Below are 16,978 nucleotides of genomic sequence, written 5' to 3' on the forward strand. Positions count from 1 at the left end.
GCCAAGAACAACTATTCACTTAAAATTAAAATGATTTCAGATAGTGATAAGGATAAATGTTATGACAAAATGAAGTGTTGGTGATTGAATAAAGATTGATGGTGGAGGTGGTGAGTATAAAGCTATTACCATAGGAAGGTCAGAGAAGACTTCTATAAGAAAGTGGTTTCTGACTTGAAACCTAAATGATAAAGGTGAAGTGAGGCAAAGATGTAGGTGAAGAATGCTCTAGTAGGGAGATAGAAACAGCAAAGTCCCAGAAACAGAATAAACTTTATATTAGTCAAATAGTAGAAAGAGTGGGATATCCGGAGTGTAATGAAAGGTTGGAAGCGTTATGAGGTTAGAGACTGGTAGAGACTTCATGTTTTAATCCTTGAAATACCAGGTGAGGAGTTTAGATTTTCTTGTAAATGTAACAGTAAACCTTTGCATATTTTAACTAATAGAGAAATAGAATTTGACTTATACTTTATAAGTATCATCTAGTATAGGAAAAAGGACTGGATGAGATAATCAAGCACACATAGAAGATAATTGATAAATATGTGGGTATGACTTCTGACTGGAATGCAAGGCTGGTTCAACATATGCAAATCAATAAACATAATCCATCACATAAACAGAACCAATGACAAAAACCACAAGGTTATCTCAATAGATGCAGAAAAGGCCTTTGACAATATTCAACATCCCTTCATGCTAAAAACTCTCAATAAACTAGGTATTGATGGAACATATCTCAAAATAATAAGAGCTATCTATGACAAACCCACAGCCAATATCATACTGAATGGGCAAAAACTGGAAGCATTCCCTTTGAAAACTGGCACAAGACAGTGATGCCCTCTCTCACCACTCCTATTCAACATAGTGTTGGAAGTTCTTCCAGAACAATCAGGCAAGAGAAAGAAATAGGAAAAGAGGAAGTCAAATTGTCCCTGTCTGCAGATGACATGATTGTATATTTAGAAAACCCCATCATCTCAGCCCCAAATCTCCTTAAGCTGATAAGCAACTTCAGCAAAGTCTCAGGATACAAAATCAATGTGCAAAAATCACAAGCATTCCTATGCACCAATAACAGACAGAGCCAAATCATGAGTCAATTCCCATTCACAATTGCTACAAAGAGCATAAAATACCTAGGAATCCAACTTACAATGGATGTGAAGGACCTCTCCAAAGAGAACTACAAACCACTGCTCAACGAAATAAAAGAGGATACAAACAAATGGAAAAACATTCCATGCTCATGGATAGGAAGAATCAATATCGTGAAAATGGCCATACTGCCCAAGGTAATTTATAGATTCAGTGCCATCCCCATCAAGCTACCACTGACTTTCTTCACAGAATTGGAAAAAACTACTTTACATTTTATATATAACCAAAAAAGAGACCACATAGACAAGACAATCCTAAGCGAAAAGAACAAAGCTGGAGGCATCACACTACCTGACTTCAAACTATGTTACAAGGCTACAGTAATCAAAACAGCATGGTACTGGTACCAAAACAGATATATAGACCAATAGAACAGAACATAGGCCTCAGAAATAACACCACACATCTACAACCATCTGATCTTTGACAAACCTGACAAAAACAAGAAATGGGGAAAGGATTCCCTATATAATAAATGATGCTGGGAAAACTGGCTAGCCACATATTGAAAGCTGAAAGTGGAGATTAGCTTTTAACTTAGAGATCTAGCTGGGGAGGATGACAGTGGGGCACAAACATTAATAACTTATCAGGAATGCATCGAGAAGGGCACATATTCACAGGAAATATAATAGGTTAAATTTTGACGTGTTCATTTTTATATGCTACTGGGACATAAAAATGAAGAAATAGAATATTTGTTAGAAATGTGAGATAACTGTACTGTATAATTTAGGTGCATGAAATACCAGGAAGTTAAGTAATAGGTCAAAAGTCATTCAAAACATAGAAGTCCAAGGACGTGATTTTGATCTGACTCCAGGTCCATATTCATTGCCTTGTTTCTTTTTTCACCCAAGAAGGTGGCCCTTAATCTCCCTAGAAGGAATGTTTTTCTTCATCCCTTAACTCAGCCAGATAATTACTTATCTTACTCTCTCAGTAATTTGTATAAACTTCTACTAATGCCTAAGCTCATTGTGTCTCAACTATTTGTTTAGAGTTTTTTTTCCTAAATAGTTTGAAAGCATCTACAATTTTTGAGAATATATATATATAGTGTATATATAAACACACACATATATACACATATGTATTTGCTCAAAAATATATATATAGTGTGTGTGATGTATATTATATATATAATTGACCCAAATAGCACATAGAAAAGGTGGCCTGTGTGACTTCCTAATATAGGTTATAAAAGGCATTGAAGCTTCCTCCTTGATTCCTTCCCTTAAATTAATTACTTTGTGGACTCCAACTACTATCTCATAAAGACATTTACATATATATATATATATACACATACATATATGTATATGGACCTTCCAGTATCTCTCTATAGAACAAATAGAATAATGAAAGAGTTAAAAATGTAGTGGACAGTAACCAGAAAAGTGAGCTATTTTATAGAATTATTTTCAAATGGCACCATTATGTTTTACTGCTCAAGGACAGGTTGAAATATATGAATTCACAGATCTGCCCTCATGTACATAAGCTTTGCCCTATAGAGAGAAAATATCTTACATCTTTGGAAGACTGTGCTGAAGTTCAGCCAGTGCCATTCAGTATCACAGCAGGACTATCACAGCCCATCACTTCTAAAAGTTAATGTACCATCCTTCACAAGATCCTCTCTAGACTAATATTGCCAAAGGTTAAATGACATTAATATAGAAGTTCATGACTGCATAATGCAGTTTATAATCCTGAGGACATACTTTAACAGCAACAACCATTCTTCTCATATTCCCCTTATCTTTTAGATATAAAAATTGCTCTTGTGGAAAATTATCATTTCACAGAGGTACAATTCTTGGTGATGGGGCTGCATGGGGCACAGAATAGCTAAAACCTTCAGTAAGAAACAAAACAGTAGATAAAGCAACTGCCATCTAATGACAGTTACATTTCAACACTTGATTTTCTTAGGTCCTTTTTTCTCTACAAAACAGAAAGTATAGAACTCTTTCATTTAATCCGTGTCCCTATGAGAACATCCATTTTGTGCATGCTTATGTTCATGTAACATGTATCTTGTTTTTCTCTTCCAATGAAGTTATTCTTTCTCATTTTACTGATCATAGCAGGTATCATGTATCTCCTAAATGGTCTCAGATCCCAAATGACTCTTTGACTTGGCTGATACTTACATTTTAAAGAGAGAGATATGAGGTACTCCAGCAGCTGGAAATTCATTATCCATGACTAGGACATTTGTTTGAGTTCCTATATACTCAGCTACTTTAAAGAACTAGGCAGGTATAGGCCCGGCACGGTGGCTCACGCTATAATCCCAGCACTTTGGGAGGCCAAGGCGGGTGGATAACGAGGTCAGGAGATCGAGACCATCCTGGCTTACATGGTGAAACCCCGTCTGTACTAAAAATACAAAAAATTAGCCGGGCGTGGTGGCGGGCACCTGTTGTCCCAGCTACTTGGGAGGCTGAGGCAGGAGAATGGCGTGAACCCAGGAGGTGGAGCTTGCAGTGAGCAGAGATCATGCCACTGCACTCCAGCCTGGACAACAGAGCGAGACTCTGTCTCAAAAAAAAAAAAAAAAAAAAGAACTAGGCAGGTATGTAGCAACTTCAAGAAAACTCTACTGCAGTGCTTAAAAACTTCTAGATTACAGTTAAGCATAAGGAACTCTTTAGGATTTCACTCCTCTGGGTGTTCCTTGCCCTTAGATTGTGGAGAGTATTTTACAAAATGTTCCATTTTACCAATCTATTGGTTGTTGAAAAAATAGAACACTCTGCTTTAAAAACTGTATTTCATTCCTGCTCGTAACAGTTTCACATTGCAGAATAGTGATCCTAGTCAGCACCCTTAATAACACCACTTAAACTTTAAAATACAGCAGTATATGCCAAGTTACAGATATAAAATGTCTCTCCAAAACATATATTTTTATGTCCAATTGTATAATCCAAAATTAGGATTGCCAATTTAGATCATGATCAACGGTTATGAATTATTAGAAACAGGCAAATACTATAAATACAATTCAAGGGAGTATTTGAAAACAAACAGTCGTCAAGCTGCTTGAATATTTTAGAAACACTCAAGCTGCTTGAATATTTTAGAAAGACTCAAGCTTTTTCTGTTGAAAAAGTTTCTTCATATATATATTCAAATAAAACCATATAGAATTTGGTTATGTCATGGGTACTTTTAGGGAATCCTTAGAAACATGTTACTTTAATATAGATTTCTATGGTAAAATTACTTCAGGAATATCTGGATTAAATAAAGTTACAAATATTCCATGGTGGTTTAACGATATGTTTATTATCCTTTGTTATTATTCTCTTTAAGAGATGGATCTGAAATCTCTTCTCATCAATAATGGACTGGACTTAGTGACTTATTTATAATAAATAACTCATAGAAAAGGTGGCCTGTGTAACTTCCTAAAATAAGTTATAAAAGGCATTGAAGCTTCCTCCTTGATTCCTTTCCTTAGATTACTTACTTTGTGGACTCCAACTGCTATCTCATAAAGACACTTAAGCAGCAATGTGGAGAGGTACACCTGAAAAGTAACAGAATCCTTACGTCAGTAATCTGCACTAATTTGCCAGGTAAGTGAGTAAGCCATCTTGAAAGCAGATCTTCATCTCTGTCAAACTTCCAGGTAACTGCAAACCCTAGCCAGCATCCTGATGGCAAGCTCATGCATGTGAGGTCATACATGTTTACTGTTTTTTTATTCTAATTTTTGAAGTAATTTTCTATGTAGCATTAGATTAAAAATGCAGATTATTTTATTCCAGAACTTCTCAAAGGCTTTAATGTGCTGATGTGTATTTCAATTTAGAGGAAAGTTTTACGATACTCTGAGAAATACAAATATTTTTAACCAAAGTACTCATTTCTCAACTGTATTTCTTGTAATATGTAAAACACTCTGCATAAAAAGATGGTGTGTATAAAAGCCAATATTAACTGGTAGCTAATATGTTCTAGTATTTTTATATGCATAATATAATTGAATCCTCACTAAGGTATTACAATGTATTATTTATCCCAGTTAGCACTTAGTAGTAGTAAGGCTAAAAGAGAAGAAGATTTTTCCCCTGATAAGCCACAGTTGTTTTTCATGGCAGTGGGGTTTAAATGCAAGATGTACTTAATACAATTGCATAGGTGACTGAAGAGATGGATTTGCAACTAACTAGCTTTGGGTATCAATTTTTGTAAATTAAAATGAGGAAGCTGACATTTTTGATATGTATGCACTTTTTAAGCACCAAAATTCTGTAGTTGCACTATATGAATTGAAAAGCAGAAAAAATATTTTATTAATATTCCATCTCAATTTAGTAAAAGTATTAAAATTTTGAAATAATGTCAGGTTTACAATGGCAAGAACCCATTATTTTGAATCACAAATAGTGGTTTTTAAATTACTACTCCAATATGTACTAGCTACATCAGATGCTTCCGTAGCAAATAAAAGCAATTCTGGTAATATAACTGAGAAACTTACTATCTCACCTAACTGCAAGTCCAGAGGTAAGCTGTTATAGGGTGAGTTAATGTAGCAGCTCAATGATACAAGTGTTCTGATTAAATTTTATGGGTTTCTCTTGACATGTCTCTTATGGTTGGTTGCTAGTTGGATATAGCAGCTCCCAGTATCATGTCATAACACAAATATGTGCAAAGGCTAGAAGACATTATCTTGTGTTCTTTATGAGAGCAAAGAAAACAGTAGTAAGAGTCTCTTGTCTATTTTACTAGTTTAGGTTATGCCATCTTCATGATACTTGAGCAAAGGAATAGAATTGTCAAGATTGATTTACAGTAATTAACATTTAACCCCTGGGTCTGGAGAGGGATCCATGAAACATAGATCTTCCAATAACTAAACAAAATTATAGTTCTATTTTGTAAGCAAGGAATTTTGTTGGAGGAGCCTAATTATTAGGCAACCAGTAATGTCTGCTGAAACAAGAATATGAAATATAAAACGTTGAGCATTACACAATTTAAATATTCTGTTTTCTTCAGTGTCCCTACGTGTTAAAGGAGAACTATGCCTACCTTAAAGAGCTATTTGATTATTACATTGGGTAGTGTGATTTTTAGTGTGCCTAAGGAGGATCTATATATGTAAAATGAATTTATATATACATGCATGGCATGTATTTATGAATAAATTAATAAATAATTTTGACTGCTTTATTAATGGAGACTGGCTTTTACTTCAATTATTCTAAACTGGTAAAAATGGACTCTCTTGGAGATATTAGGATATAACAAACTATATGGTAATTTTAGGAATACATTTTCTCAATTTGCATATCCTTCTATTTCCATAAAATCCCCCAGGTCCTTAAATACACCTAAAAGACAAGTTTATCTTCATGCCAAATTTTATTTATGTCCTTTACTTTCATTTTGAAACAGCTGTGACGTGAAAGCACAGGTTGCTACCCTGCTGCAAAAAGTTCACTTGGGCATAGTTTTATTGTCATCCATGAGGACAGGTGGTTCTAAAGTAGCCTGACAGTTCTGTACACCCAGGAGGATGTATAGCAAATGTGCCACTACATAGTGAGTGGAACATGAACTGAAAAGAGATTGGTGCCAACATCAGAAAGTGGCTGCTGTTGCTATTAGAAACACAATTATGAATTCCTGTCTTGAATAATAGAAATGCTGTTTCAAAATTACTACATCTAATGAGAAGTCATACATTGTGTGTATTTAGCTTAGAGAAGAAAAAATTCCATGGACTTGATAGTATCAAGTTTTAAGGGATTTTGTGAAGGACTGCTGGAGTGACAGTATGCAAGCAGTGAAATGTTGTTTTGTCAGGCATTGGATTAGCTCTCTTCCCAGTTGAGAAACCAGGAGATTGTTTTCAATCTGGTTGTTTCTGTTTTGCTTAGATACCTATACTTAGTAACACCTTGAGGTCTTATTTATATTCTGGAATTTAAGAACAAGAATGTAATTTATTTAGAGAAATTAAACCCACAGCATTTCATGAACTACATAAAACTTGTCAAGCTCTCTTAAGAATATGTAAGTATAACCCATGAAAATAATTAGAAAACATTAAGCATATAAACTGGTCTTACTCTACCAATCCTTTTAAAATTATTCTCTTGAAATCCAGAGGCAGGAGTGTCCACAAGCCTAAATTTTAAAAATGCATAAAACACTAATTCTACAAGCATTTTTTAAAATAAAATGTCTTTTCCTTTAAGATTGGCTAGAACAGCATACTATATGGTCCAGGGAAGTACCAAACATTTGCATATTAGGCCGGTTTAGGCTTATTCAAAAGAGACATGTTCCATATTACTTAGGAGAGCATTGCTCAAACTTACAAATTAATAATTTAAAATTCACAAAATAATAATTTTATTCATACCACCTTTAACTCCTGAAAGAACCATTTATACTCCCATTTTCTCTAATCAGACCATCGAATCTGTTTTGTGGGAACCATCAATGACCTTCCAGTTGTTAGATAGGTATTTCTCTAATCTTCTATGACATCCACGCCCCATCTAACATATTCAGTCACTTATTTCATGAAAACAAAAACAAAAATTACCTCACTTCTGGGACTCATTCTCCTGGTTTTCTTCTTGCTTTCCTGGTCATTTCTTCTCAGTCTCCTATGCAGATTCCTGATTTCTCATAGATCTCTTAAAGTTGAAGTGTCCCAGAGCTCAGTTGTTGGACATTTTCTGTTCTTTAACTATGATCATTAAAAATCCCATTTATATGTTGATTGTTTATAGATTTTGTATTATCTCCAGCCTGAAATCAATACATGTTTGTTGAACTGTCATCTCCTCTTGTATGTGTAATTGATACCGCTAATACAACATGTTTAGCAGAACTATTAATCTTGTCTCCATAAACCTGTTCCACCTGCAATTCACTTTGTCTCAGTTGTTAGCAACTTCATCAAACCCCAAACTTGAGGGCCACCTTTTATCTCTCTCTTCTACTCTCCTTCTCTCCTCTGCTCTTTCCTTCTCCTCCTTTCTCTCTCTTCACCCAACTCTGGAGCAAAATCTATTAGCCATTCTAGTACAAGTAATCATCTCTTGACTAGTATACTCTAATTACTTCCTACACATCTCTCTGATTTTGCTCTTTGATTCTAAAAGAATATTCTGGGCAGAGCAGCAGGAGGTATCCCATTAAAATCTGAGTACAACAGGTCACTCTTCAGTTAGAACCCTGCACTAGTTCTTCATTTTACTCAGATTAAAAGCCTGCATATGCTCTGACCTTATAGAGTCTAACCTCTTAGCATCTTTTTGACCTCATCTTACATTTCTGCCCTTTATATATTCTACTGAGCCACTGTGGTTTCCTAACTGTTCTTTGAACAATCTTTGTGTGTTCTGTGTTAGTGTCCTTATATACTGGATTATTTTTCTGCCTAGAACTCTTCACCCATATATTTTTCTGCTAATTTCTTCATATCTCTCAGGTCTTCATTAAAATTCCACCTCTCATTTCACTCAGCCTTCTCCACTCTACTACAGTTATAATCTGTGCCTTTACAAAAACACTACCAGTTCCTCATACCCTTTTTTATTTTTGGTTTTTATTATACTTATCATTTTGTGATAATTCATATATTTTATTTATTATATTCATTTATTTTTTGTCTTAAAATCTAAGTTTAATGAGGGTAGGAATCTTTGTCGGTTTAGTTCATGGGTATATTTCAAGAGCATGTAATAGTACCAAGTGCATGAGAGATGATCAGTATGTATTTGTTTGATAAATTAATTAAAATTATCATTTAACTTAATAAAACTCTTCTCTAAGAGAAAAATAAATTATGTTTTCTACAAAATAATGAATGTATATCTAACAATGCCAGTGGCATACTTCCTACTAAAATTATAAATAAAATTATAATTTGTTATGATTGTTTTAATATTGTGATTTTTCTAGTGCAATAACATAACAGAGAAATGTATAATTATTATAAATTTTAATTTTAGATAATATAAATGAAACTTGAAAATAACAAGATGCCTACTAAAGATATGTGAGGAAGTCAATAAACATTCTAGAAATAATATAAAAGTATATCACAAACAGTGCTACATGATATTAGCAGAAAATAATTACAATTTTTTCTATTTTCAGCAAAAACTTAAAAATTAATACTTTACTGCAAAATATAGTTAACTTCATATAAACTCACATGAATGAAAATGTATTTTAGAAGACCAAAAGGTTTGAATATGTGGAAATTTAGCCAGTCGTGGAAGAGAAGGATTTCAATTTGTGCATAATTAAGATGGTTCTGAGAAAGTCATGTGGCCTTACTTCCCTCATCTTTTGAATTAGAGAATAGGAATAGATTAGTGGCTTAAAACTCTATTTAGCAAAGTTTCACCTGATGTAAAGCATCATAGAGACCTGAAGGAGGTAAGGAACAAATAGAAGAAATGGGAGAAGGTTAGTTTCCACATCTATAGCTTCACCCAGAACCATTATGCTGTGTTAATTAAAAGGTAGATTTGGTGTCAAATTTTCTTTAAATAAAATGTCTACTGCTAAAATCCAAAGTTTAACAATAGATTGTATAAACATAAAATAGCTTGCAACTCAAACATCTTTAAATCATTTGATTTACTGAGAGCCTAATATGTGCAATAACTTATTCTAAATGATGTAGGAAGAAATATAGGCACGGGGTAGATTCCTTCACTCGAGAAACCTATATCCTTTTCTTGTGGAACACGACACTAAAAGTAGAAACTATTTAGTTGTGTTTTCATTGAAGGCTGCAAAAGGAAAGAGACCATCATTCATTGCCTGAAATAAAAGTTTTTTGTTTTGTTTAACAATAATTCTTTTCCTAGGAAGACAGAAATAGAGGAAAAGTAAAGAGATAATCTTATATGGGGTTTTTTTTTTTAAAAAAATAGAGCTCTCAGATATTGTCAGACCTTGAGAAACGGAAGTGTTTAGGGTTTGGTTGAACTATAGCTGTGAAAGGTTATCAAATGGAGATTATTTCTGATTGACAGACTTTTAAAAACCTGAGCAGCGGAAAAGGCAGTTGCTGCCAGGCTGACTTTAAGAAATATGCTACCAAAGGAAGTTGTCATTGATCAAAAACGATGGGGTTAAAATGGACTCAGTTGGTTACTTATTGGTATGACCAAAAACAGTCAGTCTTTTTCTAGGAAGACAGGAACTACTTATTCTCAAGAGAAACAGAAAACATGTGTGTCCTTCCACACTCAGCAGTGTATCCAAATCACGTTTCCTCACACTTTCTCTTTTTCTTAAAACCCCAAACAAACAAAAATACTGATAGAATCCTAATCAAAAGTAAAAATTCATTTTAATGTATGAATTGAGAGGAGGAGCTATTATCTTATCCTGCTGGTCACCAGATTATTTTGCTTCTCTAAATATGGGAAATATGAATGCAGCAGTCCAAGGAAAAAGCAGAGATCATGCCAATAAGAATCATATTGTCAAAAGAATAAGCTGCCTGCAAATATTTTATAGCCTTGGTTCTTGTCATAATATAAGTTTAGTGTGATCATTAGAAGTGTTGGGAAATGAAAAAACAATGTGGAAAGGATAAGATTGAGATGTGGTCAATATTGTACTCAGATTTTGAACAGTGTGCAAACATTAAGATGGGAAAATACAATAAAAATTATGTTGCCATTAATATAACATCAAAATGGCTTTAGAGCACACATAAGAAAAGTAAGCATGTGTACCATCTATTAGTAATGCATTAAAGAGTAGAGGTATCTTTGAAAAACATATTCAGGAGGAAGGTGGCCAGATAGAACCTGTCAGTGACCTTCTCCATGCCCTGCCAGGAGCACCAAATTGAACAACTATCCATATAAGGAACCACCTTCATAAGAAGCAAAAATCAAGTGAGCAATCACAGTACCTGGTTTTAATATCATATCAAGGAAAGAAGATAGGAAAGACAGTCTTTCACTGCCTACACCACCCCTCCCCTGTACTCAGGCTACATGTGGAGACAGAATCTGTGTGTGGGAGGGACAGCGAACTGATTGTGGAACTTTATACTGGATCTCTGTGCTGCCCTGCCACCATGGAACACAACACAGATTTTCATCAGTGCCCATAGAGGGATCATTTAGACCACTGTTCTAGCTCAGTGGTAGGAACCTGAGTTCTGGCTAGCACTCCCCACCAGTGAAATAAAGGGCCCTGGGGTCCTGCATAAATTTGAAAGGCAATCAGGCCACAAGAACTGCAGTCTTTGAGCAAGTCCTGGTGCTGTGCTGGGCTCAGAGCTAGCAGACTTGGGGTGCACATAACCCAGAGAGACACCAGCTGTCCAGGCCAAGGAACAGCCTGTGCCACCTCTCCCCCAACCCCAGGTAATGCAGCTCACGGACAGACTCCTGCTTGCAGAAAGGAGACAGAAAAGAGGACTTTGTCTTACAATTGAATACCAGCTCAGCCACAGTAAAATAAAACACCAGGCAGATTTCTGAAACCCCTAGTTCCAGGCTCCTTTCACCTGCAAAAAGGAGTGACAACAGTAAAGAGGGCTTTGTTTTGCAACTTGGGTACCAGCTCAGCCACAGTAAAATAAAGCCCCAAGCAGATTCCTGAAGTCCCTGATTCCAGGCCCCAGCTCTGAGAAGGCATTTTCAGACCCAGGCTGAGCCAGAAGGGAACCCACTCTCCTGAAAGAAAGGACCCAGTCCTAATAAGATTCCTGCTTGCTGTTTAAATAGCCCTTGGGCCATGAATAAATGTCAGCAGTGGCCAGGCAGTAGATGCCGTGGGACACAGTCAAGACCCACAACTGTGCTGGCTTCAGATGTGATCCAGAGAAGTCCTAGCTGTGGTGGCCATGCGAGTGCTTGTGCCACCCCTCTCCCAACGCTAGAAAGTTCAACCAGAGGAGAGACTCCTGCTTGGAGAAAGGAGAGAGAGAAGAGGACTTTGTCTTGGAATTGGCTACCAGCTCAGCCACAGTAAAATAAAGCACAAATCAGATATCTGAAATCCCTAATTTCAGGTTCTAGACAACATTTTTATATCCACCCTGGGTCTGAAGGGAACTTGCTGCTCTAAGGGGAATAACCCATTCCTGGCAGGATTCACTACCTGCTGACTAAAGAGGACCTAGGCTTGGAATAAACAGGGGTAGCAAGGCAGTAGTTGTCATGGGCCTTAGGTGAGACCCACAACTGTGCTGACTTCAGGTGTGACCCAGCACAGTCCCAGTTGTTGTGTCCATGGGAGTGCTTGCTTCACCCTTCCCCCAAATCCAAGCAGCCCAGCATAGAGAGAAAGAAACTCCTTCTGTTTCAGGAAAAGTGAAGGAAGAGGACAAGAAACACTGCCTGGAAATCCAGGGAATTCTCTTGGGTCTTACTCAAGCCCACCAAGTCAGTACCTCTAGGAGTTGGCAAGAGTTGCAGTGTTACCAGGACACACTCTAGTGCAGATATGGCTGTAGCGACAAAATACTTAGATCACAACACTTAATTCCCTTTGAATACCTGGAAAGCCTTCACAAGAAGGATGGGCACAAACAAGCCCAGACTATAAAGGTTAGAATAAGTACCTAACTCTTCAATGCCCAGACATTGACAAACACCCATAAGCATCAGGAACATCCAAGAAAACGTGATGCCACCAAATGATTATGAAGACATCATTGTTTTTGGTACTATTTACCTTTTCTGGAGAAAGGGATGAAACTAGAGAAGACAAAATAAGACAGTAAAGCTAAAAGAGATATTGGTTAAAAATATCTTGCAAATAAATATAAGCTTAATGATTAGAAGATACTTTGTAAAATGTATTAAACATATGTAAGTGAAAACAATTTTCTACTTAATCTGTCACTCATTCATTCAAAATATTTTAACTATGTACTAGATGACATGAATTTTGATAGTCACTGGGAATACAAGAGTACGTCAAACTCCTGCCTGTATGTGCATACTTGCTTAATCTTCTTTAGCATTATGTTATCAGAGTTAGGGAGACAGACCCCAATGTAATAATAACTAGAGACCTCAACACCCCACTTTCAACATAGACAGATCATCCAGACAGGTAATCAACAAGTAAACATTGGATTTAATCTGCACTATAGACTAAAGGGACCTAATAGATATTTACAGGACATTTCGTCCGCCAGCTGCAAAATACAGATTCATCTACTCAGCACATGGTTTAATCTCAATGATAAATGATATTTTAGCTTACAGAAGCAGTCAAAAGGTATTCAAATTATTTAAAAAATTGAAATCATATCAAGTGTCTTCTCTGAACACAATGAAATTAAGCTGGAAATCAGTAGCAAGAGGAACTTTCAAAACTGCACAAACACATGGAAATTAAACAGTATATTCCTGAATGACCAGTGAGTGGATAAATGAAAAAAATGAGAAGAAAATTTAAAAATTTATTGAAACAAATGAAAATAAGAACACAACATACCAAAACCTATAGGATACAGTAAAAGCAGTGCTAAGAGGAAAGTTTATAGCGGTAAGCACCTACATCAAAAAAGAATAAAAAGTTCAAATAAAGAAACTAATGATGCATTTTAAAGAACTTAGAAGAGCAAAAGCAAACCAAACCCAGTTAGTGGAAGAAAAGAAATAATAAAGATTGGAGCAGAAATCAATTAAATTAAAACAAAAAATACAAAAATCAACAAAACAAAATTTGTTTTATTGAAAAGATAATATTGACAAATCCTTAGGCAGACTACGAAGAAAAGAGAGGAGACCTAAATGTATAAAATCAGAAATGAAAGACGAGACATTAGAACTGATACTTCAGTAATTCAAAGGATCCCCAGAGACTACTATGAACAACTATATGCCAATAAATTGAAAAACCTAGAATAAATGGATAAATTTCCAGACAAATGCAACTTACCCAGATTGAACAATGAAGAAAACCAAAACCTGAATAGGCCAATAAAAAGGGACAAGATCAAAGCTGTAGTGAAAGTCTCCCATCAAAGAAAAGCCCAGGACCTGATGGCTTCACTGCTAAATTCTACCAAACATTTAAAAAAGAATTAATATGATTTCTACAAAAACGATTCCAAAAAATAGAGGAGGGAATACTTCCAAACTTATTGTATGAAGCCATTATTAACCTGATACCAAAGCCAAATATGCAGCAAAAAATAAATTTACAAGCCAATACTCTGAGGAATATTGATGCAAAATTTTTCAACAAAATACTAATAACCAAATTCAACAACACATTGAAAAGTTCATTTATCTTGACCAAATGGTATTCATCCTAGGGTTGCAAGAATGGTTCAGCAGTAGAAACCACTCAATATGATACATCCTATCAACAGAATGAAGGACAGAAAACATATAATCATTTCAATTGATGCTGAAAAATTATGTGATAAAATTAACATTTTTTCATGATAAAAACTCTCAAAAAATAGATATAGAAAGAACATAGCTCAAAACAATAAAAACCATATATGACAGACCCACAGATAGTATAACACTGAATGAGGAAAATGTGAAAGGCTTTCCAATAAGATCTAGAAGAAGAGAAGGATGCCTACTATCACCAATGTATTCAACATAGTACTGCACGTCCTAGCTAGAACAATTAGACAAGAGAAAGTAATAGAAGGCATACAAATTTTAATGGAAGAAATCAAATTATTCTTGTTTGTAGACAATATAATCCTGTATTTAGAGAAAGCAAAAGACTCCACCAAAAAAAAACTGTTAGAATTTATAAACAAATTCAGTCAAGTTGCAGGATAGAAAATAAACATATAATAATCAGCAGCATTTCTATATAACAATTGCAAACAAACTGAAAAACAAATGAAGAGAGTAACCCCATTTCTGATAGCTACAAAGAATATAAAATACCTAGCAATAAATTTAACCAAATAAATGAAATATCTCTACAGTAAAAACCATAAAACATTGATGAAAAAAATTGAAAAGGACATAAAAAATGGAAAGACATTTCATGTTCATAAATTGGAAGAATTAAGGTTGTTAAAATGTTCATATACTAAAAGCAATAAAAAGATTCAATGCAATCCCTATCAAAATATCAATGACATTTTTCACAGAAATAGAAAAAAAATCTTAAAATTTATATGAAAACACAAAAGACCCAGAATAGCCAAAGCCATCCTGAGCAAAAAGAACAAAACTGAAGGAATCACATTACTTGTCTTCAAATTATATTATAGAGCTATAGTAATCAAAACAGGATGGCACTGGCATGAAATTAGACACATAGACCAATAGAATAGAATAAAGAACCCACAAAAAAATCCACACATCTACAATGAACTCATTTTTGACAAAGGTGCCAAGCACATACGTTGAAGAAAGGACAGTCTCTTCACTAAGTGCTGGGCAAACTGGCTATCCATATGCAGAATAATGAAACTAGACCACTATCTCTTGCCATGTACAAAAATCAAATCAGAATGGACTAAAGAATTAAATATAAGACCTCAAACTATCAAACTACTAAACAAAAACATTGGGTGACTTTGTAGAACATTAGACTGAGCAAAGATTTCTTAAGTAATACCAAAGCAAAAATGAACAAATTATGTCACATGACAAAAGCTTCTACACAAAAGTTTCTACACAAAGTGAAGAAACAACCTACATGATGGGAGAAAATATTTGCAAACTATCTATTTGATAAGGGATTAAAACTGAGAATATACAAGGAGCTCAAACAATTTGACAGGAAAAAAACCTAGAATCTAATTTAAAAAGAGCATAAAATCTGAATAGACGTTTCTCAAAAAATGCATACAAATCATATATAAAAATGCTCATGTCATTGACCTTCAGAGAAATACACATCAAAACTACAATGAGATATCATCTCACCCCAGTTAAAATGGCTTGTATTCAAAAGACAGGCAATAACTAATGCTGGTGAGAACATGGAGAAAGCGGAACCCGCCTACACTATTGGCGGTAATGTAAATTAGTGCAGACATTATGTAGAACAATATGGAAGTTCCTCAAAAAACTAAAAATAGAATTACTATGTGATCTAGCAATCCCACTGCTAGGTATACACCCAAAATAAAAGAAATCAGTATATTGAAAAAATGTGTGCATTTTCATGTTTATTGCAGCACTATTCACAATAGCCAAGATTTGGAACGAACCTATGTCCATCAGCAGATGAATGGATAAAGAAAATGTGGTACATAGACAAAATGGAATATTATTCAGCCATAAAAAATAATGAAATTCTGTTATTTACAACAACATGAATAGAACTGGAGGACATTATGTTAAGTGAAAGAAGCAAGCCACAAAACGACACATTTTGCATGTTCTTACTCATATGTGAGCACTAAAACATAAAACTATTGAACGAATAGAGATAAAGAGTAGAATGATGGTTATCAGATGCTGTGAGGGGTAGCAGGAAGTTAGGGGAAAAGGTATGGATGGTTAATGGCCAAAATATATTTATAATGAATAAGGGCTAGTATTTAATAGCACAACAAGTGATTATAGTCAATAATTATTTATTGTTTATTTTTAAATAACTAAAAGGGTAAAATTGGAGTATTCCTCAAACGAAGAAGTGATAAATGCCAGGGGTGATGGATACCCAATTACCCTGATGTGATTATTACACATTGTAGCCTGAATCAACACATCACTTATACTCCATAAATATTTATACCTATTATATACCCAAAATAATTAAAAATAATACATTTTAAAAACGTTTTTAAAAAGAACGTTTTCATATTTTTTAAGTAGAGCCAATTACTCAAATGTTA

General features: G+C 34.8%; 1 protein-coding gene across 1 annotated transcript in view; it reads left to right on the top strand.

The window, feature by feature from the left end:
- Positions 1 to 16,978, top strand: part of LOC129135926 (uncharacterized) — a 458,825-nt gene that overhangs the window by 277,710 nt on the left and 164,137 nt on the right. The window contains exon 4 of the mRNA XM_054658004.2: positions 4,643 to 4,760. Within this exon, the coding sequence (XP_054513979.1) occupies positions 4,643 to 4,760 (118 nt within the window). The remainder of the gene's footprint in view (positions 1 to 4,642; positions 4,761 to 16,978) is intronic.

Source organism: Pan troglodytes, chromosome 11 (assembly GCF_028858775.2).
Source record: "Pan troglodytes isolate AG18354 chromosome 11, NHGRI_mPanTro3-v2.0_pri, whole genome shotgun sequence".
NCBI lineage: Eukaryota > Metazoa > Chordata > Mammalia > Primates > Hominidae > Pan > Pan troglodytes.